Genomic DNA, 27,847 nt, shown 5'->3' with positions numbered 1-27,847 from the left:
CTGCACTCAAGTAGCTCAAGTAGCTTTCATGTGCTCTCTGATCCTAGCTCAAGCCTGGGGCTTGTCACTAGCCAACTGTGACTGGGATTCGGCAGAGATCCTGCAGTGAGAGCTCTCATGGCTCCCAGCGACACAGTGACCTGCCACTTCTCGGGTTCCTGCACCATTCAAAATCCCAAGTGTTAACATCCTCACATGAAAAACTGTTGCATTAACCCTTCGAGCACTGGGAACAGAGCTAAGTACAGAGCAATGAACGTATTCCTTCTCCTCTTTCAGATGCAGATGATTTCCTTCAGAAATGTCGAAAAGCTTTAGAGAGCCAGTATGTCTCTGAGCACCTTCATGAGTGGATTGATCTGATCTTCGGATACAAGCAGAAAAGCAGTGATGCCATTGCCGCACATAATGGTATGTGCAACAGGGCTGCTTAGGATTTAACATGTACCTTGTAGTTTGTCATAAGAACAAAACACCACCTGCCTTGATCTTGAAATCTTGAAAGATTGCTGACCATGTCTAACAAGACACCTAACCTTGACAGAGTAAACTTATTTTCAATCACGTACTGTATGCCAGACTAGACTCCCGATTCATTGTAAAGCAATGAGAACAAAGTGTATGCATTATTTTGCAAGTTGCTTTTTAATTTGTTTTTATGAACAGTACATTTTACTTAAAAAAATAAACATTGTCAAAACTCCTTCATAAACGCTATACAACATAATATACTGTAGCATCATGCACAATTATTTTTGTGGAAATGACATTACTGTCATGTTCCATAGTGCTTATCATAGTAACGATACTGTTTGATTTTGCTATACTGAAGCAGAGCTTTAACAAAATAGTGTTGAGGAATTTTTCTTTCACTCCCAAACATCATGTTAGAAGTTGACCCACTTGACATTATCACTGAATTTTCATGGTAAATAATAAGGTCATTTGGGTTAGTAAAACAAGGTTTTCTGCTAGTAAATAAGAAAGAAACCTCAAACCCTTGATATTTCTTCTGTTGTGAGAGGTTTTCAGGAGAAATTTAGAACACAAAATATGCACCAATTAAACTTTTATTTAAAGAAAATTAAGAAAACAAATGACTTAAATTCCTGAAATAATTTCAATAAACCATGCCAGTTCTCTATCCAATTCCATATATTAGCAAAACCATGAAGGATGGGGATATACTGTAGCTGAAAATAACCCTTCCATTTCTTCATTTGTTTCATTTCAGTGTTTCATCCTTTGACATATGAAGGATGCATGGACTGTGACAGGTAATTCCATAAATGTTTCCGTAGGGATTCAGACATATATGGGAACTATATTGGTTATATGTGAACAAACAAATGGTACTTTAGTATGTGTTACTGCCAGTTGTAGTAGTAAAAGAGATATGGGCAAGTGTATTCAATAGTATTATATCATATTTTTCTAGTGTTCCAGGAATCTAATAAAATTGAATTTGTTCCAGAAACCTTATCAGGGTTGGAGTTATCACTCTAGACTACAGACGTTTCAGGAAACCCGAGCTCCGTGATATGAAATCTAGAAACAGAATACGGATTGTGTTTTGTTTTTGCTTCTATTATTACATTGTGTTTACATTTAAAAAAAAAAACACAAAAAGGCATGAAAGTACGAGCTCTTGGCATATAGCACAAGACCAGACCTTTTTGGCTGGCCCAAAAGTCTAGACGAGCAGATTTAGCCAGGATTTAGTTTCCCCAGGGTCTTTAGTCATAGACTGACAAAAAAGGAAAGAAAAACAGTGCTTTATATGTGAATGCCTTCCATCCATCCAATAGCAGAAAGCCACTGTACAGTGCATCATGGTGTCATTGAAGCAAGGCAAGACTCCAACCTGGACGGAACAGTAATTCAAGACAGGATACATACGAAACATTAATACTGTATATTCTTGTGATTAATATAGAAATAACAGCAATTTAAAAGAAAATATGGTTAAATACATTTTCTTCATTTACTATGTTTCTATTTGGTGTGGCATTCCTAGAACTCATACTGTATTTTTTTTATTTATTTGGTAGTATCGAAGATACTGATCAGAAAATAGCAATGCTGACCCAGATTTTGGAATTTGGACAAACGCCCAAGCAGTTGTTCACCACTCCGCACCCTCAGAGGATAACACCCAAGTTTCAAAGTATGTCGAGGACACCTAGCCAGAGCGCCTCCCTGAATGAGCTGTCCCCAGGTATGACACTCCTGCTGAAGGGTTCCCTCTTTCTCCATAAGACAGCTTCACAGTAAAGCAGATAGCAGATGAATGGTTAATGTTATAATATCCATGTGAAAGGTAGCGTAGATACTGTAATTAGGCCATCGATTAACACAATTGTGCACATTAAGTACAGTACTTGAACCTATAATTCTCTTAGCAGCTGTGAGTGAAGATTCCTCCTTTGAAGATTTGACCGAAGAAAGCAGGAAGCTTGCATGGAACAATATCTGTAAGCTGATGATTGTGTCCAGCCATAAAATCCATAAGGAGTAAGTTTTAATTTGTATGTCTCATGTTATGTTGTTATGAGAGCAGTGTATTTGTGTTGAAGGAAAATAAGCATGTTCTTAATAATAATAATAATAATAATAATAATAATAATAATAATAATAATAATAATAATTGCTTACACTTACATAGGGCTTTTGTTTTTAATGTACTGAAACAATTAGAAATTGGAACAAGAGTTCTTTCACAACTGTTAGGAATCAAACACAATTAACTACTCTTGCACATGGATTCTAAATGTACAACATACAATTTATTGATACAACACCACAATGTGCATAACAAACCAACAAAAACAACAGAACATATTTGTGAATTGATCTGCTGTGATACAAAAGGTTGATTATTCTCCCAGAGATGAGGTTTCAAAGATGAGAATTAATAATGTCAGAGTTAAAATATAATGACTCTGACATGGTAGGGTTTACCTCATGGGTCATATCAGATATAGTTAATCATATTTATAATTCTCACAAACAAGTACTGTAAATATGCATTTTCTGTTGTAAATTATGTAACATGTTTGGAGTAATAGTTCAGCTCTTGAGAATTATAATCGAAGTACAGAAGTTTTATACTCAAAGATCCAGTTGTCAGACATTTCTTGATGAATTTGAACTCCCTGAAGATGGATGGGCTGGGTTGTCCATGGTCTGACTCCTGAGCTGCTTGCTCTGTTTTGATCCTTCAGTATTGTTCTGAACACTTCTGGAATTAGCAATGGGCATACATTGCCAAATGTAGTTGTGCTACATCAATACATCCTATCCAAAAGATAGGATAAAGCCTATCCAAATAGAATTATTGCTGTAACTCCAAAAGGTGCTTAACTTATGCAACCCATTTTTCTAGGTTTTCATCTGTAATTACTTTTCAGAATGTTTGAACATTTGTTTTTCACTTGGAGGTTTTAAATATGGGTAAAATGCATTCTGATTTAATGTGTCTTGATTCCAGGCTGTTAGGCCACAAAATGTGTCACTTTGGAAAGGGTATTTGTATACTTTCTGTAGGCACTGTCTATATTCATGTACTGTATGTTTGTCTAAATAAGCAATGTAGTTTCTTTATGAATATATACTGTAGATATTTTTTATTATTATTATTATTGCTTTATCGTTAGGTTTAATAAGAAGTGCCTTTTGTTAATTTCCACATTTAATTTCAGTATTATCAATAGCATGTTTTAATTTGAATAAACAATTTTAGACTGTGATTTGAATATAAAATGATTAGGCTATGAATGTGAGTTACATTGGCTGTATCAAGCAAATTAGTTGTGTCCCTTTAAATGCAAACAAAGTAACGAGCTCACTTATTTTGAATTCCAAGCTGGCTGCTATAGAGGAAGTTGTTACAATTGTGGCTGGATTATAGTTTGGTGGTTTCCTGCTAATGTCTTGCGAGTTTTATCGGTTGGTGCCGCGGAAGAGGCTGTGTTTAAATCATGTGCGAGTAAGCACGTACTTTTAGGCTGCAGACTGATGCTTTTCAAGCTTGATTTTGCTCCACAAAACTGAAGAAAACCACACCTGCATAGAGTGGGTGTCATTGTATAGCATGTGATTATTTATTTTTTGTTATAGGGCAGTTACAGGGATAGCAGTAACTCGCAATGGATCATCAGTTTTCACAACTTCACAAGGTTTGTGAGACTGTTCTCATTTGCTAATTGTGTGTCTCTGGACTCCCCCTTTGACCCAAATGCAACAGTTTTGTGAAATAGTGGAGTAATGCAAATCACTATCGCATCTGTATTATCTGTCTATGAAACTGGAAACTTTGATTCCAGGAGCAGTGCATGGAACACCTAAAGACTTGGATGTTAGTAAAATAGTATCTTGTGTTGCTTTAAACCCACAGATTCTACCCTAAAGATGTTTTCCAAAGAAGCAGGTTTATTGCAAAGGAGCATGTCTTTCTCTAATATGGTCAGTTTCAAACACCTTTGTAATTGTCCTTATTCTGTGTGGATCACTTAGACAGGCTTACCAAATATTATACTTATACTCAAGATAAAGCACTTGAACATAATTTGAAGGACACTTCATTAAGATTCTTTTGCCTTATAAAGTAATATATGTTCTGCAGTTCATATTGCTACTCCTCTTATGATGTTTGTTTCAATGTTCGTGCACTGTAAGATTTAGCGCATCTTCATCCTAGAGTAGTACATTGCAGTTTTATTTAGTTAGCTCAATGATTTTATTAATGAGCTGAAGACTCAATTTTGTGTATAGATATATACATGCATTTTGCTGCCTTTAAGCACTTGCTTTTCTAAAGTGCAGTTCATTCATTCTCAGGCTCTGTCATCTTGCTTGGTGCTCCCAGATGATACAGTTGTTGTGTGCTCCTCATGGGATAACAATGTGTAAGTTGTAAAATCATACAATTCACCTAACCTTCGTCATTTAGGGTTTTTTTATATCTGGCTTTCTGCAGTAAAATGAATCATATGATGAGTTTGCATCAGGAATCTGGCAGTCCTGGAAAGTGCAGTGAATCATTAAATACAACTGAACAGCTTAGAAGAAGTTTGTGTCATCATGCGTCATCGTGCTCTGGCTGGAAAGGAACAAGTAAAAGGTTAATTCCACGCTGCAAAATAGAAGAAATGCATCTAACCATTTAGCCTTCTACAGGTGTCATATGTACAGTATATACATGATTGACAATTGACACCTCAAAAAGAGCTCAACAAACGAAACATTATTTCTGCTTTACTTTTTCTGCATGCAGTTAACCTTTTCTTTTTCCTCAATTGCTTAGTACCTCTTTTGCCTTTTAGGTATTTTTATTCCATTGCTTATGGAAGACGACAAGACACAATCATGGGACATGATGACGCTATAAGCAAAATTTGCTGGTGTGAGAATCAGCTGTATACAGCCTCCTGGGACTCCACAGTAAAGGCAGGTATTTGATGGAATTTGACATCTGCCCTGGGAAGCACAACTTTTATATTTTGTATTAATCTGTTCAGTTATACTTCCCTCGTGATTAACTACCTTTTTAAATACGTAAGCAAAGACTTTGTGCTGCTACATAAATAATTAGTGTGTTAGACTCTCTTGAAATAAAATTACAAATACAGTCCTATTTTTCTAGCGAAGGCCGTAACTAGAATAATTTTTTTTCTCAGTGAAAATTCATTTTTTCTTGAGATGACAGCAAGCAATATGTAAGTGTTGTGAAGCTTGGGAAAACCAATGCTTTTTCATGATGAAGAGCAGATTAGTTTAATATATGAGTGTTGGTGCACTCAAAAGTCTTTGAAGATTAAAATGTATTGGCAACAGCCAGGTACAGCTCAATCAAGTCTTTTAAACATATTGTAGATATCAAACAAAATCAGAGGATGTACAGCAAAAATACAGATCCCTGGTCATGTAGCCTTTCTGGACATGACCTTTATTTCTCAGTTCACTGATTCATCTGAACTGATCTGCTGATTAAGGCATTCTCCAGACAGTTTCCCACAGACTGGTAGCCTTCAATCACGCTAATAGGAGCTGGTCTTGTGGGGTCATGTTTTTGTCTTTTGTCTTTTCTTTTTTCTTGCATGTCTGTTTAAAAGGTAAATAACATTATGCAAGTGATAAATGACAAATTATTTACAGTTTAGATTTGCATTTTCATCAAACATAAGAAAATTGCTTTATTGTAAACTGCAAGGTCTTTATTACTATGCTAATATGTAGTTCACTAAGTGACTGGGATATTTCTTGGTCCATAATTGTATTTTGAATTTGGATAAGACAATAGGGGTAAGGATTTACTATATGCTTGCTCATAGAGACAAATACATGCATAAAAATAATATAACCACCTCTAAACGCCAGCAATATAGTTATTTGATTTATAATAATATTGTTTTTATAGCACCTTTCATGATGCAAAAAAGTATAAAGGCTCGTATACACAAACACAGCATGCACAGCATTTCAAACAGAATTAAACGCCAGAATATAACAACAAGGTTTTAAAAAAGTTGGAAAGTGCTGACTCATGTGCAAGGCTAAAAATGACCTGGGAGGTCATTCTAAGGTCTTGTAGCAAGAGAGCAGAATGTATCGTTTCCCAGAGTTTGAAGCCTCCTTGGAAAATGAAAGAAATTAAATTTACAAAAATATGTAAGATGTACAGAGAATTTACAGTTGACTGATATGGTCAGGAGCCAAACGCTTCAAGCCCTTAACAGTGAGTAGCAGTATTTTGAAATGTCTTCTGAAAACAGGGAGTCAGATCAAGGAAGCTCCGATAGGTAATATTACATTTAAGTTTTAACTGATATCCAAGCAGCTGAGTTCTGAACATGCCGCAACTTAAGAACAAGTTTGGATATGCCAGGAGGCACTCTACAATACGTAATCAACCCTGGGAAAAAACACAAGCATGCGTTAGTTTTACTGTTTGAGATTGGGAAAGATATCAATGAGCAATTTTATTATTTTTTTTATTCAAATAAAATTTGTCTGGTAAACTTTGTGGCAGTAAATTACTCAAACAGGGAGTGAGCATTTGCTGTGACCGTATGGAGTTCTAGAAATAAGATTTTACATTTGGTGTCTTAAATGAGTTATTCCATTAGAATTCCTAATTTTCTCTTGTTAGGGTGACTGAGTGGTCAATTAACCTATTTGTTGAACCGTGGGGTGAATCCCTGTTTGTAACCAGACCGAGCACCATGGTAACCTTTCCCCTGCACTCACAGCCCAAAACAAGTGGTTTCCTAACTCCGTGAATTTGAATTGTGGCATCTTTATTGACCTGGATTTTTCTTCTAAAGCCCTGGTCTGCGTTGTCTTCAGGTGTTGATTACCTAGAGTCTTCTAATTAAAACCCAGGCACAGGCTAACTCCAGGCCCCGATTCCCAGCCTTAGGTGACACCTCAAGTTTCACTGGGCAAAGTTGTGTTTATTATCATAATCTGTAAACCAGTTACTCAACACCCATATAACTAAAGCTGTTTTCTCTTTGTATAGCTCTCTTCAGGATTGTAGTTTAACCAGGTTTCTCCTCACAGGGAAAACTCTCAATACCCCCCTAAGACAGGGCTTCTTTTACTCAGGCAACCAATCACCAGACAGAAACATAGGGTGCCCGAACAGTCGAAAGCAACATACTTGCACTTGAGGGATCTCTTGCAGTTGCCTCTATTTGATATATCGGAATTATGCCACATGGATGAGGTCTTCTTCCCACAGTCATGTGGTCTAGAGGCCCTGATTATCCAAACCCCCTCCAAGATTTGTAACTGAAATTAAAACTCAACCCTGTCTTACCTCCCCCGCTTTCTAAAATCAAACTAGAAACCTTACCTTTAACTCACAGTTTAACCTTAACCAGTTGTAATCATAATCCGTAGTAGCTGAATTTCACCTGGCTAATCCTGTTTGGGCAGGGATGCTAATCTTAACTGAAACCTGACACAACAACAGTTGGGTCTACTACAAATGTATCTGTCTACCCAGTTTACTTACATGCAGTTTTATTGCCTTCCATCAAACCTAGCAGTAGACACACCTTCCACCTGAGAGCTACATCTCCACTGATGACTGTAAGGACCTCTCCTTTGGAACAAACCCTCGGGAAGAGCTGAGCACTCCTGTTGAAGTACCTTAAAACCGTGCTTCAGCTATTTTGGTCTTCCCTTTCATAAGCATATGGAGCGAACCTGCTCCTTGTTCTTGCCAACCAGAACCAGAAACCAACCATGTATCTCACTTCACATATCAAAACTTCTCCCATCTATCCACCTGCAACCAGAAGACTGATGTTATCTGTCAACTAAGCAGGAGCTCTACCATCTAACAACATCTAGAGATGACTGTTCATTGTGAGACTCCTTTATACTTTTTAAAGAGTCTTTAACCAGCAGCAGTTCCACAGTGTGATCTGTTGCAACCTTGTTGCAAATGCTTGCACTTAACCTGGATGCACGCCCCTGCACCGATATCTTTTTAGATCACCCCAAAACCATGACCTTAATGTTTATTTATCAATAATAAAACCTTTTTCCATACACTCCCAAACAATAAAATCCTTTAATGCAGTAGCTGCTCCGTTACATGAACTTAATAAGAAATTATATAACCGTAAACTACGTATAGTTTGTCAAACAGTACTTGTTAACACTGAGCACTTGATAGATTATATCCATATTGCTGGAGATGAAGGCAGATAAAGTCTGTCTGTGCTTAAGGTTTTGGTAGTAAATGTGGACCCATGAGCTCAATATTATATGATGGTAGTGAGACAATGCTTAAAATATCAGGTTTTCAGATACAGTAAGTATATACTTACGTTACATTTGTTCTTTATGGTATATTGATCCTCACCGTGTCTGATTTGGTTAAGTCATGCATCTTGTTTTTCTGTTTCAGGTATGGAAGTGTGTTCCTTCAGATTTCTCAAGCAATAAAAGGAGTCAATTTGAGCTTTTGGCCGAACTAGAACATGATGCAGGAGTAAGTATGTTGTACAGTATATCAATGAATCAGAAATATAACATTGCTGAGAAAGATTTATTTTTAAGTAGGACAGAACATCTCCATCATTTGCCTGTTTTGGTTTGTGTTTTTAACTTGATTTGGCAACAGATGTGGCTGATTTAGAAAGATACAATCTTTCAGTTTTACAAAGGAGTCTGAAAAAACTGGAGCTTTAGTTGTTCATGCTAACTTATATCTGATTTGGGTTGTTTTCCACTACTGTAAAACCACATATTGTATGATTCTAACATTTTCTAGTGTCTTCATGTTAAAACAGGAAATGATGTTTGTCTAAATTTGTTAGAACATGCACAGGAAATAAGTACAATTCTGTGCTATGAAATGAAAGATCAAACAATGTTTTCATTGTATTAATTTTCTTTGCAAATATGTTATTAAATGATCAAAGCTTTCATTTCTTACATTCATTTCATTTAATTTCTTGCCATCTTCTTTTAAACTGAGGGGAGTATATTAATTGACATCTTACTGGCTACTGATAGGCTGTGGCAAGAAACTTGGTCTTTAAATTGACCTGCTGTTCTTCAGTATTGTGACATCTTAATGTGTCAGTTCAGCATTGAACCAAAGTACATTGGCTTTATGGTATGGATCTAAAGAAACAAAATGTTTTCGGGTTTTTATACTAGTCAAGTGCAGCTTTCATTTTGTTGTGTGTGCAGTGTTAGGGAGGCTTCATGATGCACTTGTTTGTCCAGAGCTTAAATTCTTAACAGGCAGCTCAGTAGGCCTTAATAGTGCCATAGTATCTGAGCTATCACTTCACTTCATGCCCTTTCACATTTTATTTTGCAAAATTTAAATTGCATCACCTTTTGTTCTTTCATATGTTAGGTAAACACAATAAACCTGAACCCTGCGGGTACGATGCTGGTATCTGGATCAAAAGAAGGCATTGTGAGCATATGGGATGCCACCAGCTTTGAGCTGCTACATCAAGTGATTTGTCACTCAGGAAAAATCAATGCTATCTCTTTCAGCCCTGGTATGTTAGCGTTTTGCATTTTACTTATTTTAAAGTTTATTAAATTTTCTTACATGTTTGTTTTTTTCTGCTGACAGTGAAAAGAGACTTTGTGTGTTGTCAGGTTTACCAATATACTGTAACTTTTCCCTTGGTTATAAGCTTAAAAAGGTCTGCAGTCATCTGTCTGTCCACAATTAAAAAAAACATTTCCCCTGGGCTGGAAACACACACATCTGCTTAGAAGCTCAAGAATGAGCACGTTCAATTTAAACTACACTTCATATCACTGTAATATATATTTTTATGTACCTTTGCTGGTAGAAATAAAAATAGTTATTTTATCAACGTGCTTAGTTTTTTGAAAGGCTAAACTGCAACATTGTCAGACACCAATCCACCTGACTTGGAAAAGTATTGTCTGTTGCAGTTCTTATCTTTGAATTTACTCTTAACCTTGTTGCTTAAAATAAGAACTTATTAGAAAAGCCCACACTGGGATATAAATCTACAGCTAGCTTTCCAATGATGGCTTATCCTTTCTTAAAGTATAGTCTGCTTCTAAAACTACATGCTTTTGAAGCAAGAAATAATGTATAAAGGCACCAGGGTTGTACTTATTTTCTCTTCACAGTAATTTTTAATTCGCTATTATGTTTGCATTGCTGAACAGAAAAGATCCATAGAATACAAATCAGCAAACGGTCTCTAAAGTGCAAAGGACAGCTTGGTATTATTGATCAGTTGCTGTCTTTTTAATATCACTTTATTGGCCATATAGAATTTCTTGTATTAGGAATTTGTCTTTTCACATACCCCAATGTGCTCTCCATGAGACACACAGACAGGGAGAGAAGCTTGGGATCAGAGCGCAGGGTCAGCCATTTATACGGCGCCCCTGGAGCAGTTGGGGTTAAGGGCCTCGCTCATTGGCCCAACGAATTAGGATTCCTCTGTCAGCTGCAGGATATGAACTGGCAACCTTCCAGCCACAGGCGCAGATCCTTAGCCACAGAGACACCACACCACCCTATTTTTAAAAAATAAATGCAATTGTTACTTTTTAACACCCAGAAATTGCCAGTTGTTTTAAGGCTTCACTCTCCAACAGAAGTTCCTACAGAGCCTTGAGTGTGAATGTAGCAGTGAGAATGTACTTTTTGAAGACACCTTATGACCGACAGGAAATTCCACAGAACCTGAGAAGAGAATTAATACTGATCAGAAGAGCAAGGCATTTTTACTAACATCACTGCTAGCTCCTGACAAGTAAAAGGAGTCTGTTTGCTAATTGGAGTGCCTTGGCTGACTAATTCTCATTTCTGGTGGGGCCCTATCTTTGCACAATTTCCAGTCGGGTCACCTAATGGCATTGACTCAAGATAACAACAAAAGTTTTCACAGTATAACTTGGGTGCTGATTGAAAACCTTTACAGATTTAGCTGGGACCCCATTACAACTTCTTTCTTATTGAAATTATCCAAAGTTTTAATGAGCCCTTTTTTTTCTGAAAAGCAGTTTCTCAGATTTGACCCTTTTATTTTAATGTAGTAAAGACTAAATGGAACTTTCACTGTTCCACTCCAAAAATAAAAAAAGGAAAAAAAGGGATTCTGAAGTAGGATTTTAAATTCAAGCACTGTTATTTTCTTGATGCATCTTTTCATAAATTATAGTTTTTTTAAAATGTTAAGTTAAATTTACGACTTAATGTGTGTTTATCCTAAGTTAATTTATTGGACACTTTCCTAGTGCAGAGGACTGTCTGAATCCAGGCGTATTAATACACAATTACATTAGTTACAATTACAAAGTTAACCATACACAGATCAAGGCCAGTAGTGAAAATGAAAAACGTTATGCTCACATAAATGCTCTTCTTACCTTGTACTGTATATCATTATTTTCTTAGTTTTACTTATTGACTTTTAGTATATTGCATCTTTGAGCAATACAGCTGTTTCATATATTAATTTGTTGTTAAGGCAGCTTGATTTAGGTAAATATAGTTTACCACTATTTCCTTTCTTATCGCCCAAAGATCAGCTCAGCTTTGTACCATTACAAGAAATACTGTGTTGCTGATAAGAACTTCTTTTAAACTGTCTAATATCACAGAATTCACACACGTAATTGGCTGAGATTATGAGATATTTCTTCACAGCAATACAATGGTAGAATGCTGGTTTCTGTTGCAGTCCCAGTATTGCTCCTTTCTATATTACAACCTGAGAAATTCCATCGCAGGGTGAGATTAAACATTTGTTAAAACCATAATCACATCCCCTGAGTCTTACAAACCAGTTTCATCCTTAACAGCATTGTGGATTGTAAACTCCTTCTCCATGGGCAGCAGGCTGTCCCAGGGCTCTGATGAGATTTTTCAATACCAAATTCTAAATAAAAAAAAATTGTTGGTCTGCTATGTAAAATAACCTAATCTGAAGTTTTCCATAGTATGCAAAAGATTGCTCATGAAAGACATGATCTTTCAAAAATTCAGCAGATGTTATACTGCTGATAAGAGTTTAACATCACAAATTAAAAAGACAGCAAATTTCGACAAAGTTAATTTTTAAGTGCTTATAGTGGGGTTTTTTTTATATCTCATCATGTGATGTGACTGTAGCTATAAAAAACCCTCTCTCAGTTTGAAAACCATGTTAATTTTTACATTCAGATTGATGCCACAATATTTTAACACTTTACGCTTGTGTTTTGTTGCAGACAGCAGGCATGTCCTCACCGCTGGAGAAGATAGAACTTTGAAAGTCATTGATGTGCAAACAGGCATGCTTATTTCGTCAGTGGTCTCAGAGGCACAGCAGAGGTGAAATTGTGTCATCTCCTTCAAAAATATATATCCAGGACATATCATTTATTTTATAATCGAATGTTTTGGCATCCAGGAATTTATTGATTTGGAATATTATATTTCTACTTCTGTTTTTAGTCCAAAAGAATAACTACATCATTTTAAAATCTTTCCACGTTTTTAAATCTCGCGGTTATCAGATGTTAGCATGACTCAATTTTTAAAAATCAAGTGTGAACAAAACAACTTTGATCTTTTCCACACTTTGGCCTTCCTTCGAAACAAGCACACTCACTCGACACTTTAAAAAACCAACGATCGTCAAAACCTTCAAAGAAAACAACCAGTCTTCTGCATGCCCTAGAGCTGTTTTTTGTGAAACTGGTTTTGTGTTTTTTGTGACGTACAAATTTACTTCACTGTGTTAGCGATCCATGAGCTGTGGTGGCCTGACTCTTGTAAACTGGTGATTTTACAGATGCTTCTGCTGGGATGGCAATACAGTTCTGTCTGGTAGCCAGACAGGAGAGCTTCTGGTATGGGATCTTATGAGTGGAAAAGTCACAAAGAAAATTCCTGGGCATTCAGGTATGAGGCTGCCTTACGTTGACTGTGTGCTAATTTACCATGGAAGGAACTCACCACACTACTTGTTTTACATGTCTAACAGAAATGTTTGTTAAGTCAAATCACATAACCTGGGGAGAAGGTGTACAATCAATATTATTTATACATCACCAAAAACCTGAATTCAGATTTATATCTACACGAGTCTGCACAAGTATTTTTTTAAAGTCTTAAAACACTTTATCTTCGGTGCTTTAGGTCTACTGTATGAATTGTTTTCCGTTGAATTTGTTTAAATGTTCTTCGGCAGGTGCTGTGACAGCCATGTGGATGAATGAGCAGTGCAGCAGTATTATAACTGGGTCTGAAGACAAGCAGATCATCTTCTGGAAACCACAATACTGATACGTTCCAAAGTGCCTTTACCTCTAATGTTCACAATTGCTCAAGACCTAACAGGAACGTCCAAGATTTAGAATTTCAACATAAGCAATTTTTTTTTCAAATGTACAAATCTATATCGAACTCTGTACTGTAGTTTCAGCAGTATATACTTTTCCACATATCTGTTCTACATGATGCAAGTTTTATTCCGATGTTCAGATATGATCACTCATAGAAGGAATAAGCAGTTGTCATGCACTGTTGATAAATCTTTTGCACTAAAATGCTTTGTCATGTTTATATATATTTGCATGTTGATGCATTTTTGGTAGATACTGTTCTGTGTCCTGTGTAATCTCTGTATATTATTGTTCTATACATGTTTTTTACCTTGCAATGTGCCTTGTTGCCTATAACATGACAGCTTTAGGGCCTTTTTGCTTTTTGAAAATGCTCAGCAAGTGAAGCAACCCCTTTTTTTCCAACTTATTTTTGATGGTGCATTGTGAAGATCTGGCATTGTTGACAATGTTAAGTTTCCTTAAACTACAATGAATAGTCTTGCTTACTGCTTCATGAAATGATGAAGACATCAAATTTATATAACTGCATGAAAACTTATACGGTACACAATGTAATCATGAATACATTTTTCATGGTTTGTGATGAATCAGTTAAGTCCTTTTGAGACAAAACCAAACAGTCCATAAAATGTATTATATAGTACAAGTATACTATATAGAAAGATATACAAAGATGACTTTCTCTTTGCCACTCTTAATCCTAACTTGAATACATTTTGCATTCATTTGAATTTTGTCTACTGTTTTATACAGCATGCAGACATCTCAATTCAAGTTGCAGTCAATTTCAATTACCCGTATACAGTGGTTATCCATGAGAATACAAAAAACATTACAGTGATGTTGTGTAATCTGCACACTGCATACTGCATGCATTGTTTAAATGTATGTTGCATTGGAGAATAAGATAAAACCTTAGTCATTTCTGCTTTCAAAACAGAATCTGTGGGGTGGTTGAGATTTTATGAGCGTGTCCAAGTCTTTCTCCGACAATCCTATCATTTTAAGGAAATGTGCTTCTTTCACACACTACAGTGGTTATGAGTATCCCGTGTGGTATACTACTGACATTCAACCTATATGTATTTTACTGTATAAGAAGCTACCAGTGTATTTTAGATATTATTTTTTGCATTTGTACAGGTAGGTAGATACTTTCGGTGGACCACCTCTTAAACATTTGGTTCAGGTATTACATTTTAAAAATATACAGATGTTTTTTTTTTAGTATGACCATGCTGTTGTCTTAAGTGAAGCAAAATGCACAATTATTCTTTTAATTCTATGCAGATTGTTTTAACTGTTAGTAATCTGCCTTTTGGCTTCAGGGAGCAATATAAAGCAATGATGTGTACAAACCTGGGAAATATACTGGATACAGCTGTCTCTCTGGGGAAACAGTATTTGATTAGCACAGTTTTGAACTTCTGCTTGAATTACCTCATGAATGTAAACGTTTATATGAAGAGTATTTAAGTCCCAATCTTTTAATGCTACCATTACGTACAAATGGGACAACATTTGGTTCCTTATGATTATGCCCTGTTATTCCAAATAAAATAGTTCACATAGAAAAAAAAGATATTGCTGTTTTTTCCCCTATTTGTAACCAATGTTTTTTCAATATTTAAGGGTCTTTAAAACATAAAACGCAAGAGAAACACAGGACTGGGATACTGTATATTCCTTGTCAACAAAACTATCCTTGGCAGTTACAGAATTATTTATTTACTGTGCCTGCTGTAATTGAAAGATACTGTACACATGTATAAAACATTATTTGCTACAGTACTGTGTTTGAAGAGAACAGATAAATGATCTTTCAAGACCAGAATTATTTAAAAAACACCACAGCTTGATACTATTATAAATGTGAAAAGTTTATACAGTACTGTACCTCCATTCAAAAAAATATTCTCCAATAATTAATTTAACATGGACATTTGTTTCTTTTTAATGCAACAAAACTAAAATGTAGAGTACAACTTAAAAATATATAGTGCCCCCCACACACAGGTAAAATACCTTAAAGGAAAAGCAACAAACCCCACATTAGTTCTACACAGCAGTGAATAATATTTTTTCTGAAAATAAATTAACATTGAAGCCCATAATTACGAGCTCTGTAAAACAGACATCTAAAATTAAAGCTTAACAATACATGAACAAAATAACTTCTGTGAAGTCTTGCAATAAAACACAACATCCATTGCTTCATGCAGACAAGTTTCTGTATAAATACAGAACAAAAGTCTGAGACAGAATTCTGTAAACAGGCCAAATGATCTGAACTTTTGTTTTACCTCAGTAGTGTGAGACATGTACTGTATGTGTGAATGCAGAACAACTGCTTTATGTAGAGGCTGCTAAATGGTACTTTCTTGTCCTGAGTACCACCATGGCTTATACAGTATACAGCAGTGATTTGTGAGCTGTATCTAAGTAGAAAGCAGCAGAGGAGGCCAGTTGGAAACACATATTTTCTTAATCATTTCTGCGTCCCGTGCCAAGCCTTAGACCTCTGGAATAGCATGATCCATTAGGCTCTTCACAATGTTGGATGACATCCTGTTATAAAAAAACACACAAAAATAATGCATTTAACATACTTTATGTAATGTAAAAGCTAACAAGGTACATTTATTACTAATTTACTACTACACACGATATAATGATTATAATAATAATAATAATAATAATAATAATAATAATGTAACACTTTATATCTTCCAGGTTACCCCTGGAAATAAAAATATTTAGAACTCATTTTATAGTTGACTCTTAAACTAAAGTATTCAGAAATTAATGAATATTTGGGATGGTTTTAGGCATATGGTTTTAGTATTCAAGAATACTTACTTCTTTGTCATATGCTCAAAGATGAACGATGGCATAACAGTTATTGTTATTACACTTCCAGCTGAATTCAGTACATCCGAGATCTGAGAATCCTATTGAAAGTTAAAATAAAGACTTAATAGCACATTTGTAATTCCAAAAATATCTCTCAAACCTGTCCCCAGCACTGGTCTGATTTGGCAAAACAAAGACTATGGAGGTCAATTTATTGTTAGTTTTAAATGAAACAAGTAAAGCTATTTCCTAGAGTAGGATGATGTAAATTCTCCTTCCCAAAATCCTAATCATCAAAATGACTCACTAAATGTTCTTCACAGAGTGTATATGACTGCTCAAACTCAATATCAGATGAAACCTGTTCCAAGTCACCTGTACACAATGTTCAGTGGGCACAGTCAGCATCTTTTTTTTAGTTTTTAACTTCTGAAAACAGGTGTCTTGCTCTTTTCTCATTTTTCTTAAAAAGGAACATTCCCTGTTCTCACCTGATGACTCATCCTCCAGATTCAGAAGCACATCTGCTTGGTCTGATCCAACGGATCATATTGGGTTTTCTGACCAGAGCTAAAAAGATGCCTTTGCATTCTCTCCCCTGGCTTCACTGGGTCCTGGCCCAACTTGATATCATTTATATGGAGCTCTGAAATGTGTGCTGTTTTTGACACAGTAAAGCTCTTCTCCCTTGGCTGGAAATCCACGTCGTGTGTGAGGCGGTGAGTACAGTACAATTAGGGATGACAGGGGTTGGATGAAGTCACTTTTGTGGGATGAGGAAAATATTTTTCAGATAATTTGCTCACAGAACAAAGATGAGTTGAATCAGATCAGCTCAAGTCGACCTGTGGGCTTTAACCTTCCTTATAAAACACACTTTCAGTGAATACTTAAATATTCACTGTTTTAAGATTATTTTCAACTGAAATGGTATGTTATACTTTACCATTCATTGAAATGCATAGTTCAATGTGCAGGCTAATGATAGAAGCTGTGAATATTTGTTTTCTTCTCTGTTTTAACTAAAGGATTATTCTAAACAACCTTAGAAAATGAGAAAGGGGACTTAAGCAGCAGCTTACTATACCTTAAGCTTCCTTTCCTCTGTGCTCCACTATACAGCAGAGGAGCACCCAGAAGTCAACAAGTGTGTCGAGGTGTTCCACATTTTTAAAAACCTAACTGTAAAAGTGCCTTTAAAAAAGAGCAATTAATCTCTAGCCTATGGTCTGAGTGGATGCCTGCATCACAATTGAGTTCTAGCACCTACTCTTTGACTTTTAGAGGATGCTAAGGTCTTAATCTTCCCCAGGCTGGTGCTGAGGACACAGTGGTGTGTCAGGTCAGTCTGAACCATTGAGGAATATTCCAGATTGGTGGATATAAAAGGGTAACACAACCTTGCATTTCTAAATTACAAAACACATATACCAAGGGATTGTCTATTATATCTGAATGTAATCCTCCAAACAAGTTTGTATTACACATCTATTTTTTCAACCAAGCTGAAAAATTTACTATTCTAATTACCTTTAATCCAATGACATTCTGGCCATTCACCTCACAAACGTGGTGCTCAGTGAGAAGCCCATTTCGAGCTGCAGAGCTGTCCTTTACAATGAAGGTTATCTTTCCCTTCTTGAAAACAAAGCCAACTTGTCCATTACTGTCCTTATGCATAGTGATGGTTCGCTCAAATGGTCTGTCAGGGAGATAAATGGAAGCAGAGTGAGGCACATGTATCAATATTTCAGCAGAGTAATTGTTTTTTGCACATGAATAATTTAAAAATGGGAACATTACCTATCCCGGACAATGAACACTATCCTTTCAGCAGCAGCATTCTTGAGCGCTTTGTGAGCTTTGTCCGTGTTCCAGCCAGCACAGTTCTCTCCATTGATCTGAAGCACTTGGTCCCCAAATCGCAAGCCACCCAGGGCAGCCGGAGTGTTTGCTTGTACCAGCTGAACAAACACACCCTGCACAACATTGAACAGCCTGCTTTATAACCTCCCGGGGCCAATGACAGGTCAAATTCATCAAGTTAACATGCATGTACTGTATGTAAGCTCTGAGTTATTTTAATACATTTGAAGAATTTGTTGCTTACTACTGTTCTATAGCATTGCCTTTTAATAAAACTTAATAAGAAAAGAACAGGGTTTCACCGATGGATTTTAAAGGGGAACTGTAACTCTGTTTTTAAATTTCAAGCTTAATAAGAATCGGCATTGATGAGTGCATTTCAAACCAAAGTGAAAGTAAAATGTACACAGTAACATGTAAAACCTCCAGTTTACATCATAAAATAGCTCAAATTTCCAGGTATGTGTAGCACCATATTGCCGTCATTGTGTGTGATTCAGAATGAGGCAACAAAACATCTGGTGACATGAAGTGGCCCTATTACATTGTAAAGAAGCAGGCTTGTGAATACATCTCTTTTAATCTAGTAGAAATGTTGCTTGACTTCAAGGCGGTTTTGCTGAACAAAAGCTACTTGTTATCTCTGCAGGAAAATGTCTGCTGTACAGCCTGTACTTATTCACTCATATATTAGCCTTATATTAGTCAGTCCAGTGACTAGTGAGCAGGAAGGGCCTCTTGCCATCACAATTCTCACAAACCCTCGCCCCTCTCCCATGGTGAGTCCAACAGTTTGCAACATCATGGTGACCATACAGAACTTCCACGGTTTTCATGATTTTGTACTTAATTCAGTTTGCGATAGTGTCAATTAATTTATTTTGTTACTGAGATTAAATAACATCTGAGAAACTGGGACTAGTGCTCCCCTTTTAACACATTGTAAACCTAGCAGTTTGTAATCATTTTACAAAACATAATGAGATAGCTTTTGTTATGCTTCGTAATCCTACATTTTGCCAATTTTAGCATTAAACAAGTTTAAATCAAATTAATCCATCATACAGCTGAAGAACGTTTGTAAACACTGCATACAGCAGAAATTGGTGGATTATTTTGTGATATGGCTCTTATTGGAATTGTGGCAGGGCTTTGTGGTAAGCATTCAGACTCTTTCATAACAGAGCTTCCACTCTGGTTCCTAAATATCTTTCAGCTACATTACCTGTGTGTTTGGAAACTTATCTTTTTTGTGAAGATTAAATTACGAAAACTGGAAATAACCCAAAGTTTCATACTGTATATATTAACTTAAATTTCCTTTCACTAAGATAATTTATTATTTATTACTGATGTAGTTATAACAATCCATAGCATCATTATTACTGTTTCAGAAACATTAATCAAAGCGATGGGAAACAGAACATACACCCTGTACTCCAAAGTGATACTGTAGATGCTGTCCACTATACAGCACATATCAGGTCATGTACATTTGGCTAAACAGAGATCCTATATTACCTATTTTTCATGAGATTAAACCATACCATGGTAAAGGTTATTTTCCACCTAAACAAAGGAGTGAATTGATCCATTGATATACATCTAAACATACATTAAAAAGTAGTTTAAGTAAAAATAATTAACAAACTATTAATAGTTATTGTAGTCATCATTTTTAATTGTACTGTACAAGTTCCTTTACAGCACTTGCATTTATTTTCAGATATATTATTTGTATATCTTAATGGGCTTTTTGATGCATATTTATAATATATGATGGATCAATTGTTGGACTAATGGCTGACTGATAGCATCTAATAGATGACCGAGAAACCATGATTCCAGAGTAGATTCTGAGAAATCAGACAAAGTATTATCATTATTATAAAATACTTCTGAAACATTTTACTAGAAAAAACACTTAATATCTATAAAATAATTCTGACCATAAGAGTCAGTATTCATTTGTAAAAAAACATTATAGGAGGAAGTAACTACACTTTAAATAAAACAGGTGCAAAGTAGGTTAAGTAGGTATTTAATTAAATATGACCTTTTTATATGTTTTACCTACATTATCCACAGATTTCAGACGTAACCCTATTTTTCCCTCTGCATCTTTACATAAGATCACTTCCCGGATTCCCTGTTTGATTTCGGCTCTGCGTATTCCAATATTACTTCCTGTAATCGGTGCAGTCATGTAATTCACTGCAGATGGTCTGGCTGCTATTTGCTTCAGGGGAAAAAGAAGAAGCTTCATTAGAACAAAAACAATAAATCATATATACATTCATTAAATGTCATTACAACATATTTCAGGTCATGTGTAAACACTTTGATGAGATATACAATAAATCCTGGTTCCATTGCAATGTTACATAGCTTCTAAAGCTTCTAAAATGTATTTTCACCAATGAGACAGCTTGTTGACAGAATAATGATTTCAATTCAAATGTCATTTTATGAGGTACTATATTGGAAATATACGCAACCTTTGTTGTGTCACTCTAGGTGAATGATAACAAGAATTTTATGAAAGTTTTTCTACTGTGCCGCTTAAAACATACAGCCCTTTTACTAGAACAGCAGTTCGTTGTGCATGATGAACCAGTAACTTCAAATTATTCCAATTTCTAAACTCGTAAATCACATTCGTTTTGATGTTGTGCATCTCTGCTCAAAGGGATTTTTAATATCTAAATATCATTCCTCAAGTGAAATCCTGGCAAGCTCATGAACAGCTGGATACTTATAGGAAAGAATGCCTGGCTGAATCATTAAAACCAAACAATATGCCTCATGCACTGTAAACACTGAGCGTTGCTTGATAGTTCAACAGCTTATTTGATTCTTTCTATACTTAACACATGTAATCAGTTAGGTTCCCTGTTGGCAGATGTTAATATATTTACAGTAGGTCTGGATTCAATTAAAATGTCAACCTATTACAAGTTCCAAGTGCAAATGCAATTTTTCACAGTACACCTTTATCTGACCGCTGAAGCTTCCCCCTACACAATGGAAGCCTGTTAAGGATTAACTTCTAATTTGTAATTTGTGATGTGAATGATTTCATTTCATATGGATCTTTATCAATGCACAGTAAAGTACAGCACAAAGTAACACAACAAATTCGAAAGCAGACACATACCGCAGAACTTACTTCAGAGGGAACCACTGAAAGGTTCTGGCACAGGGCATCATCGCTGAGATTAAGGCCCATGAATTCTGAGAGTTCTGGATATAACTTTGGATAAAGCCCTGGAGCAAAATAAATAATGATATTAAAGTATCTCAATGGGACATGTATTGCAACATCAATACAGACTTTTCACAATACCTATAAAGATGCACTATAAATCATTTGGAACTTTCACAGCATAACTCTCAAGCACATTAGGGAGTAATTCACACAAAAGACACAAAAGAATTATTTTATCCCTCAAATGTGGGCGGACATCTGTTTTCCCAGGCATTCCAAACAGTCAACTTTTTACACTACTCCAGCTGGGGAAAAAACAACCTAAAATGTATAACACATGAGCAAAGCTACAAAAAATGCAACATTTAGCTAAACATCAAAGTTTTCTGTGACCTTCATTAAATTTTTCTTTATCTTTTGGCAGATGTAACAGCATGGTGAGTAAAAAGGTTTGAGAATGTGTAACCTTCCACAATTCCCTTCATGTGATTCATGTTCTAGGAAAAATGTATCTTTTTATTATGAACAAATAATTTATATTACAATGATAAGGTAATTACAACTGTTTTAACTGGTGATCTAAATCTTAATACACAGTAAAATACTGACATAGCAAGCAAAAACATGGACTTAATAATAATTGCTTACACTTATATAGCACTTTTCTGGACACTCCACTCAAAGTGCTTTACAGGTAATGGGGACTCCCCTCCACCACCAATGTGCAGCCCCACCTGGATGATGCGACGGCAGTCATAGTGTGCCAGAACGCTCACCACACACTATTAGTGGGGAGAACAAAGTAATGAAGCCAATTCATAGATGGGGATGATTTGGAGGCCATGATTGGTAAGGGGCAATGGGAAATTTGGCCAGGACACCAGGATTACACCCCTACTCTTTTCGAGAAACACCCTGGGATTTTTAATGGTTTTACATCTCAGCCAAAAGACAGCGCCTGTTTACAGTATAGTATCCCCATCACTATAATGGGGCATTAGGACCCACATAGACCGCAGGGTGAGTGCCCCCTGCTGGCCCCACTAACACCTCTTCCAGCAGCAACCTTAGTTATTCCCAGGAGGTCTCCCATCCAAGTACTGACCAGGCTCACACCTGCTGAGCTTCAGTGGGTTGCCAGTTGTGAGTTGCAGGGTGATATGGCTGCTGGCCTTACTTGAACATAAATCCAAACTATATAAGAAGGCTGGGCTAATCTCCAGCATAAATAAATGTTTCTATAATTTGAATCCTGAGAACAAACATTTTGCTAAGCCTGTATAATCACCATGCCCCACAGTAAAAATACATACAATACTGTATGTGTAACACTATTTGCTTATATGCACAGACCACGCCATGTCTTACCATTGTCCACATCAGTCGAATTCAAATCAGATGTTTCTGGCAATGCTGGAGGCAGTGATGATCTGGCTCCAAATGAACTTTGAGCCTAGAAAAGGCAATAAAAAAAGACCATGACAAAAAATATCTTGATAAAGTGAGATACTGAAGTATTCTACATGAATGTTATAGGTTTTCTGACACCTCCGGTTTAAAACTCAAAAATATTGTGAGGCACTGCCTTCATGATAATGATTTTTCAAGATCAATTGAGTTTTTGTCCTTCTGTTCAAGGCAATGTGTCCCTATGTGTATGGCATTAGTGTATACAACTCATCATCACGTCATCTAAGTTCATTTACACATACTGCATAAAACACAGCATGACCATCTACTGTATTTTAAGGCAATTCACAAAAACTCACCTGCATGAATTTATCAACCTTCATGTCTTCCAATGATGGGTACAGAGACATTGTTCACTTGTTTCTAATTAATTGCCTTCAAAACAGATTTAGAAGAGATAAGGTCAGTATTATTTTCAGTTCATTTAAAAACATACAGTATTTAAAAATTGCACTTTTTACTTCTAGTATAGTGAGAATTTCTTACACATTTCTTTCACATTCCCAATGGCACCCAATGGAGAAGGTAAAACAGCAATTACAATATGCAATTCCAATCTGCCAGGAAACACAAACTACTGTATAACTTAATGCTGAAAGAAAACAATCTGCACAGGGTTTTTAAATTGTCCTTAATTCACTGAAGACATGAACACAGAATAAAATGTTAATGTACACCATAGATAAAGTACAATCCAGTAATGCTAACCACACAATGTTGGACCTACTGTATTACACGTTGCCCAGATTAATGTACAGTACTGCTTTAAATGTGGAATTTGATCAAACTGTATCTTACAGTACACCATAGATAAAGTACAATCCAGTAATGATATACTACATAGGCCACCAACCACACAACGGTGGACTTATTACACCTAGAACAGATTAATGTACAGAACTGCTTTTAATGTGGAATTTTTATCAAACTGTATCTTACACCAGTGGTAAAATACTTTTGCATTGCAAGAGATAGCATTTAAAATGTTATCTCTCACAATCTTCAGTGCCCAAAATGTTAAAATGTTCGTGGATTAATTTCATCATTTGTTCCTACACTGTGTAGTTGACATAAATAATAAGTTAGTGGAAACCTCTTACAGAGTTCATTCTTACAATGAATATCTGTGGCGTTCACCTCTCTGAAGTAAAGGTGAAAACTTTGCCATTGTTTTGACTAAATAGGTGAATTAGAAGTTATAACTTAACTCCTTATTATTAAATCACTAGTCAAGTTGTAAAGTGTTGTAGTTAGAGTACACAGTAATACAAACCAACACTATTTACTCAACTATTAAAATGCTATTTTGCAGTACTGTATGGCTATTTACAATACAGGGTGCCGCTCATACAATTATCTTGAAGCTTAAAAAACTGTATCAAGTAATTACTTAAATTAAATTAAAACCGACCTACTAAGGTATGGTATGGATCTCAAGTGTGGACATTTGGAGATGGATTGATCCCAGTGTACTGATGTGCAGTTCATTAGATTGGTTATCATTGTTAATACTAACAGAAAGAACAGTGAGTTTCTCACTAAGATTATATTACTAACACATGAAATCAAACAAAGGGACACAGTAATTTTAAAATATAGATACAGCAAAAATATATATTACAAAAAAACTCAAATTATCAAGTTGTAACTGTTAAGTAGAAAGCATAGATTTGTACAGTAGGTGAAACATCCTCATTCCTAAAACATTTAATCTGAGTTAAGGTACTGTACTATCTATGAGCTCTGAGCTTCCAACTCTAGCTTTTGTTTGTTGACATAACGTATTCTTGTTATCAGGTTGGAATAAGAATTGATAATAAGAAAGAATTTTATGGCTTCATGATGCTATATGTTAGCTCAATACTGTGCTTGCAAAATAGGTTTGTCAAAAGCTATTTTAATAATGACAAAGACATTTATTAAATAAAAAAAACAAGACACACTCAAAAGGTTCCAGAGCCCAAAATACTGCATTTAACCCTCTGCATTCAATTACGTGCATAGACCCATACAGTATGTCATATCACACTCAGAAGTAAAAAAAGGTTCTCTCTCATTTTCTTAGTACTCAATACAGTAAATAAATAATCCTCCATACAATTAGGTGCATTAGCGTATTTAAGAAAACATCTCATTTCCCTACATTTAAGCCATGTCCCTTCAGTGTCCTGTATGTTAATAGGTTGTTTTGCATGAGAAAGGACTCCAAAGTTGTCCACAGGAATTTTCCTTTGCTCAAAGGGACAAATGCAAAATCTCAAACTGCACATCTACACCAAGAACATGAAAATACATTTTTACATAAAATGTAACACTTACGATGCTGTTGTCTGTCATATGACTTAAGTTATTTTTTCATCTTAGGCCAGGTCCTTGATCCCAAACCAAGTTCCAAAACCTAACAGCCTAGGATACAAACTTAGCGAAACTCCTACATGTAAAATGAAATTAACAACAAGGCACTGACTAGAGAAAGATTCCATTTCAGCTAATGGCACAATTTGTTTTCTCTATACTTTTGGTGTTTAAATTAATGTACTGTAAATGAATTAATGTAATCTAGTGTTCTCATTAGTAACCAATATTCACATTTATAAGGGTATAAATGAGTGCTTAAGTGACCACATGTTATTTCAGGTAACACGAGCACTAATACTGCTCTTCCTAGTGTTTAATTTACCCAAGTGATATTGATGTCCTAAGGAGAAATCTAAACAATATTATCAACAAGTTAAAAATATATCAAGATAAGGGTTATAAACAAACCCTCTGTGTGTTAGCCATAGTATATTTTTACTGGGCACTCTATTTTAAGCGTTTATTCCAAACTTACACTGACCGCATTTTCGAGAGCAATATCCCTGAACGAAATTCATTTTAGCTGTTAATTTATTATCATGTTAATTGAAAAAAAAATAAACACAATTTACGAATGTAAGTATAAATACAGGTTACTAATTACTGTAACTATAGTATAGTGTTTCAAAAGATAAATATGTAGCACACTGGAGGTACGTTATTAAGGCCTTTAACCTCACAGTACGTGGCAGCAGATGTTTATTGGGGGGAAAAGTCGTAACATCACCAAGAACCTAAATACTACATACGTGTGTACTGTCTCTGGATAGGCAATATTACCATATGAATGAAGTATTGATTTATAGTTTAATTTAAATATCGACAAAACGTAAACACAGGAAATATTCTAGTTTATTTTGGTGAGAGGACGTCAACTGTATAATTTGTATGAGCGAATGAACGGATTTACAGTATTTGTAATTTTCCGAACACTTTGGTTATCCAGTTTACAGCGCGTCACATCTATATAGCTATATATTACATACGGGATCATTTTTCTTTTCCATTATTCTGTTCTTCTGTGCTTTTACTGTACATATGCAGTGCTCTAAACCCACGGACACCGGTACTCATTTGGCCGAAGTTCATTCATGGGCAAAAAATTAAAGTGTTTTTTTTTTTAACCGCTGCAATTCTATCTAGTGGCCCAATTTGTAAAAAAAAAAAATTAACATTGTGCACTCACCTAATTGTGGATGCGACTCGTACTGTATGTTAAAATTTTATCTGCCTCCTGGTACCCCTTAGAACATACAACACCAGTGATATCAGCCTCGCTTTCCGGTCACACTGGAAGGACTACATGCACATTTACTAAAGGGGGTCCTCACAGCCGATGCGCAGAATCCTGCGACCTTGCAGAGCCCCGGCTTAGTGGATCAGCTTCCCGGTATCAGCAATGACACTTTACCCCATGATGTGCGCTCGGTTAATCAACGTGACGAATATGTTCAGTGGATCATTTTTCAGACCCTAGGCGTTTATCTTGATACCGTAACCCTCTTCTTCCGTTATGCTAAATCTTTAATATTATTTGTACCTGCCATACAAAAACCGCAGTATGATCTTTCAGATGTATTAAGTTCGTTCAACGAAAAATAAAATGTTGATGAAGTAGATGTGTATACAAATGCGGCAAAAACACTTTAGCCAGTCCAGAGCATTGGCATAATAGCCTTAGAATTATACAAGTGTTTTCCCTGAACAGATACTTGTGAAAAAACAAAACAATCCAAGTAACGATATTACAAAAAACGATATTCCTCTAAATATGCCTACAGTTTTACTTAATGTGATAAAAAAATAATGACGCGTTTCTTGGCCGTACTTCACCTATGAACAATGACTAAAAGTCACATGTACTAAATAGACGCACATGCACCTTAGTAGTGCTGAAGGTATTTTTGGCTCTGAACGTAACGAATACTCAATAAAAAATGCCTTTGATTTTAGTTATACTGAAGTCAGTAACGTAAAACGCAGCCTTAGTTTTTATATGAGGTCTGTTTTTTTAAATAAGCAGCGATATCACCCTGCAACACACAACTGGTAACCCACTAAAGCTAAGCAGGTGTGAGCCTGGTCAGTACCTGGATGAGAGACCTCCTGGGAAAAACTAAGGTTGCTGCTGGAAGAGGTGTTAGTGGGGCCAGCAGGGTGCGCTCACCCTGCGGTCTATGTGGGTCCTAATGCCCCAGTATAGTGATGGGGATACTATACTGTAAA

General features: G+C 35.9%; 2 protein-coding genes across 6 annotated transcripts in view; one reads left to right on the top strand and one right to left on the bottom strand.

The window, feature by feature from the left end:
• Positions 1–14,067, top strand: part of nsmaf (neutral sphingomyelinase (N-SMase) activation associated factor) — a 40,733-nt gene extending 26,666 nt beyond the window's left edge. Inside the window, exons 19-31 of one of the 2 annotated variants that reach the window (XM_015353686.2) lie at positions 280–411; positions 1,235–1,277; positions 2,052–2,218; positions 2,403–2,514; positions 4,120–4,178; positions 4,397–4,464; positions 4,840–4,907; positions 5,325–5,448; positions 8,924–9,007; positions 9,887–10,037; positions 12,745–12,847; positions 13,311–13,420; positions 13,710–14,067. In XM_015353686.2, coding sequence (XP_015209172.2) covers positions 280–411; positions 1,235–1,277; positions 2,052–2,218; positions 2,403–2,514; positions 4,120–4,178; positions 4,397–4,464; positions 4,840–4,907; positions 5,325–5,448; positions 8,924–9,007; positions 9,887–10,037; positions 12,745–12,847; positions 13,311–13,420; positions 13,710–13,804 — 1,316 coding nt within the window. In that variant the 3' untranslated portion in view covers positions 13,805–14,067. The remainder of the gene's footprint in view (positions 1–279; positions 412–1,234; positions 1,278–2,051; positions 2,219–2,402; positions 2,515–4,119; positions 4,179–4,396; positions 4,465–4,839; positions 4,908–5,324; positions 5,449–8,923; positions 9,008–9,886; positions 10,038–12,744; positions 12,848–13,310; positions 13,421–13,709) is intronic. The other variant, XM_015353687.2, reaches the window with a different exon arrangement.
• A 1,465-nt stretch (positions 14,068–15,532) lies between these two features.
• On the bottom strand, positions 15,533–27,232 carry sdcbp (syndecan binding protein (syntenin)). Of its 4 annotated transcripts, XM_015353689.2 has the most exons (10): positions 26,808–27,232; positions 23,750–23,820; positions 23,563–23,638; positions 23,162–23,246; positions 21,743–21,852; positions 20,663–20,824; positions 18,523–18,698; positions 18,250–18,421; positions 16,726–16,817; positions 15,533–16,434 (listed from the first exon to the last, which is right to left on the bottom strand). In XM_015353689.2, exons 3-10 carry the CDS (start codon positions 23,611–23,613, stop codon positions 16,380–16,382), a joined length of 903 nt encoding a protein of 300 aa, XP_015209175.2. In that variant the 5' UTR covers positions 23,614–23,638; positions 23,750–23,820; positions 26,808–27,232; the 3' UTR covers positions 15,533–16,379. The 4 variants fall into 4 exon arrangements, with proteins under 4 accessions (XP_015209175.2, XP_015209174.2, XP_015209177.2 ...); XM_015353688.2 differs by lacking the exon at positions 23,750–23,820 and having other exon boundaries at positions 26,808–27,230; XM_015353691.2 differs by lacking the exon at positions 23,750–23,820 and having other exon boundaries at positions 21,755–21,852; positions 26,808–27,224.
• Positions 27,233–27,847: the final 615 nt, after the last annotated feature.

The sequence above is a fragment of the Lepisosteus oculatus genome, chromosome 6, assembly GCF_040954835.1.
Source record: "Lepisosteus oculatus isolate fLepOcu1 chromosome 6, fLepOcu1.hap2, whole genome shotgun sequence".
NCBI lineage: Eukaryota > Metazoa > Chordata > Actinopteri > Semionotiformes > Lepisosteidae > Lepisosteus > Lepisosteus oculatus.
This window is presented reverse-complemented; position numbering and strand designations above follow the sequence as displayed.

What these genes read in the sequence shown, in the direction of transcription:
- sdcbp (XM_015353689.2), bottom strand. Translation starts at nt 23,613, where the DNA reads ATGTCTCTGTACCCATCATTGGAAGACATGAAGGTTGATAAATTCATG. An exon ending in AGGTTGATAAATTCATGCAG is followed by an intron (nt 23,247 to 23,562) that starts GTGAGTTTTTGT and finishes TGCCTTTTCTAG; the next exon opens with GCTCAAAGTTCATTTGGAGC. An exon ending in GTGTTCATTGTCCGGGATAG is followed by an intron (nt 18,422 to 18,522) that starts GTAATGTTCCCA and finishes TCTCCCTGACAG; the next exon opens with ACCATTTGAGCGAACCATCA.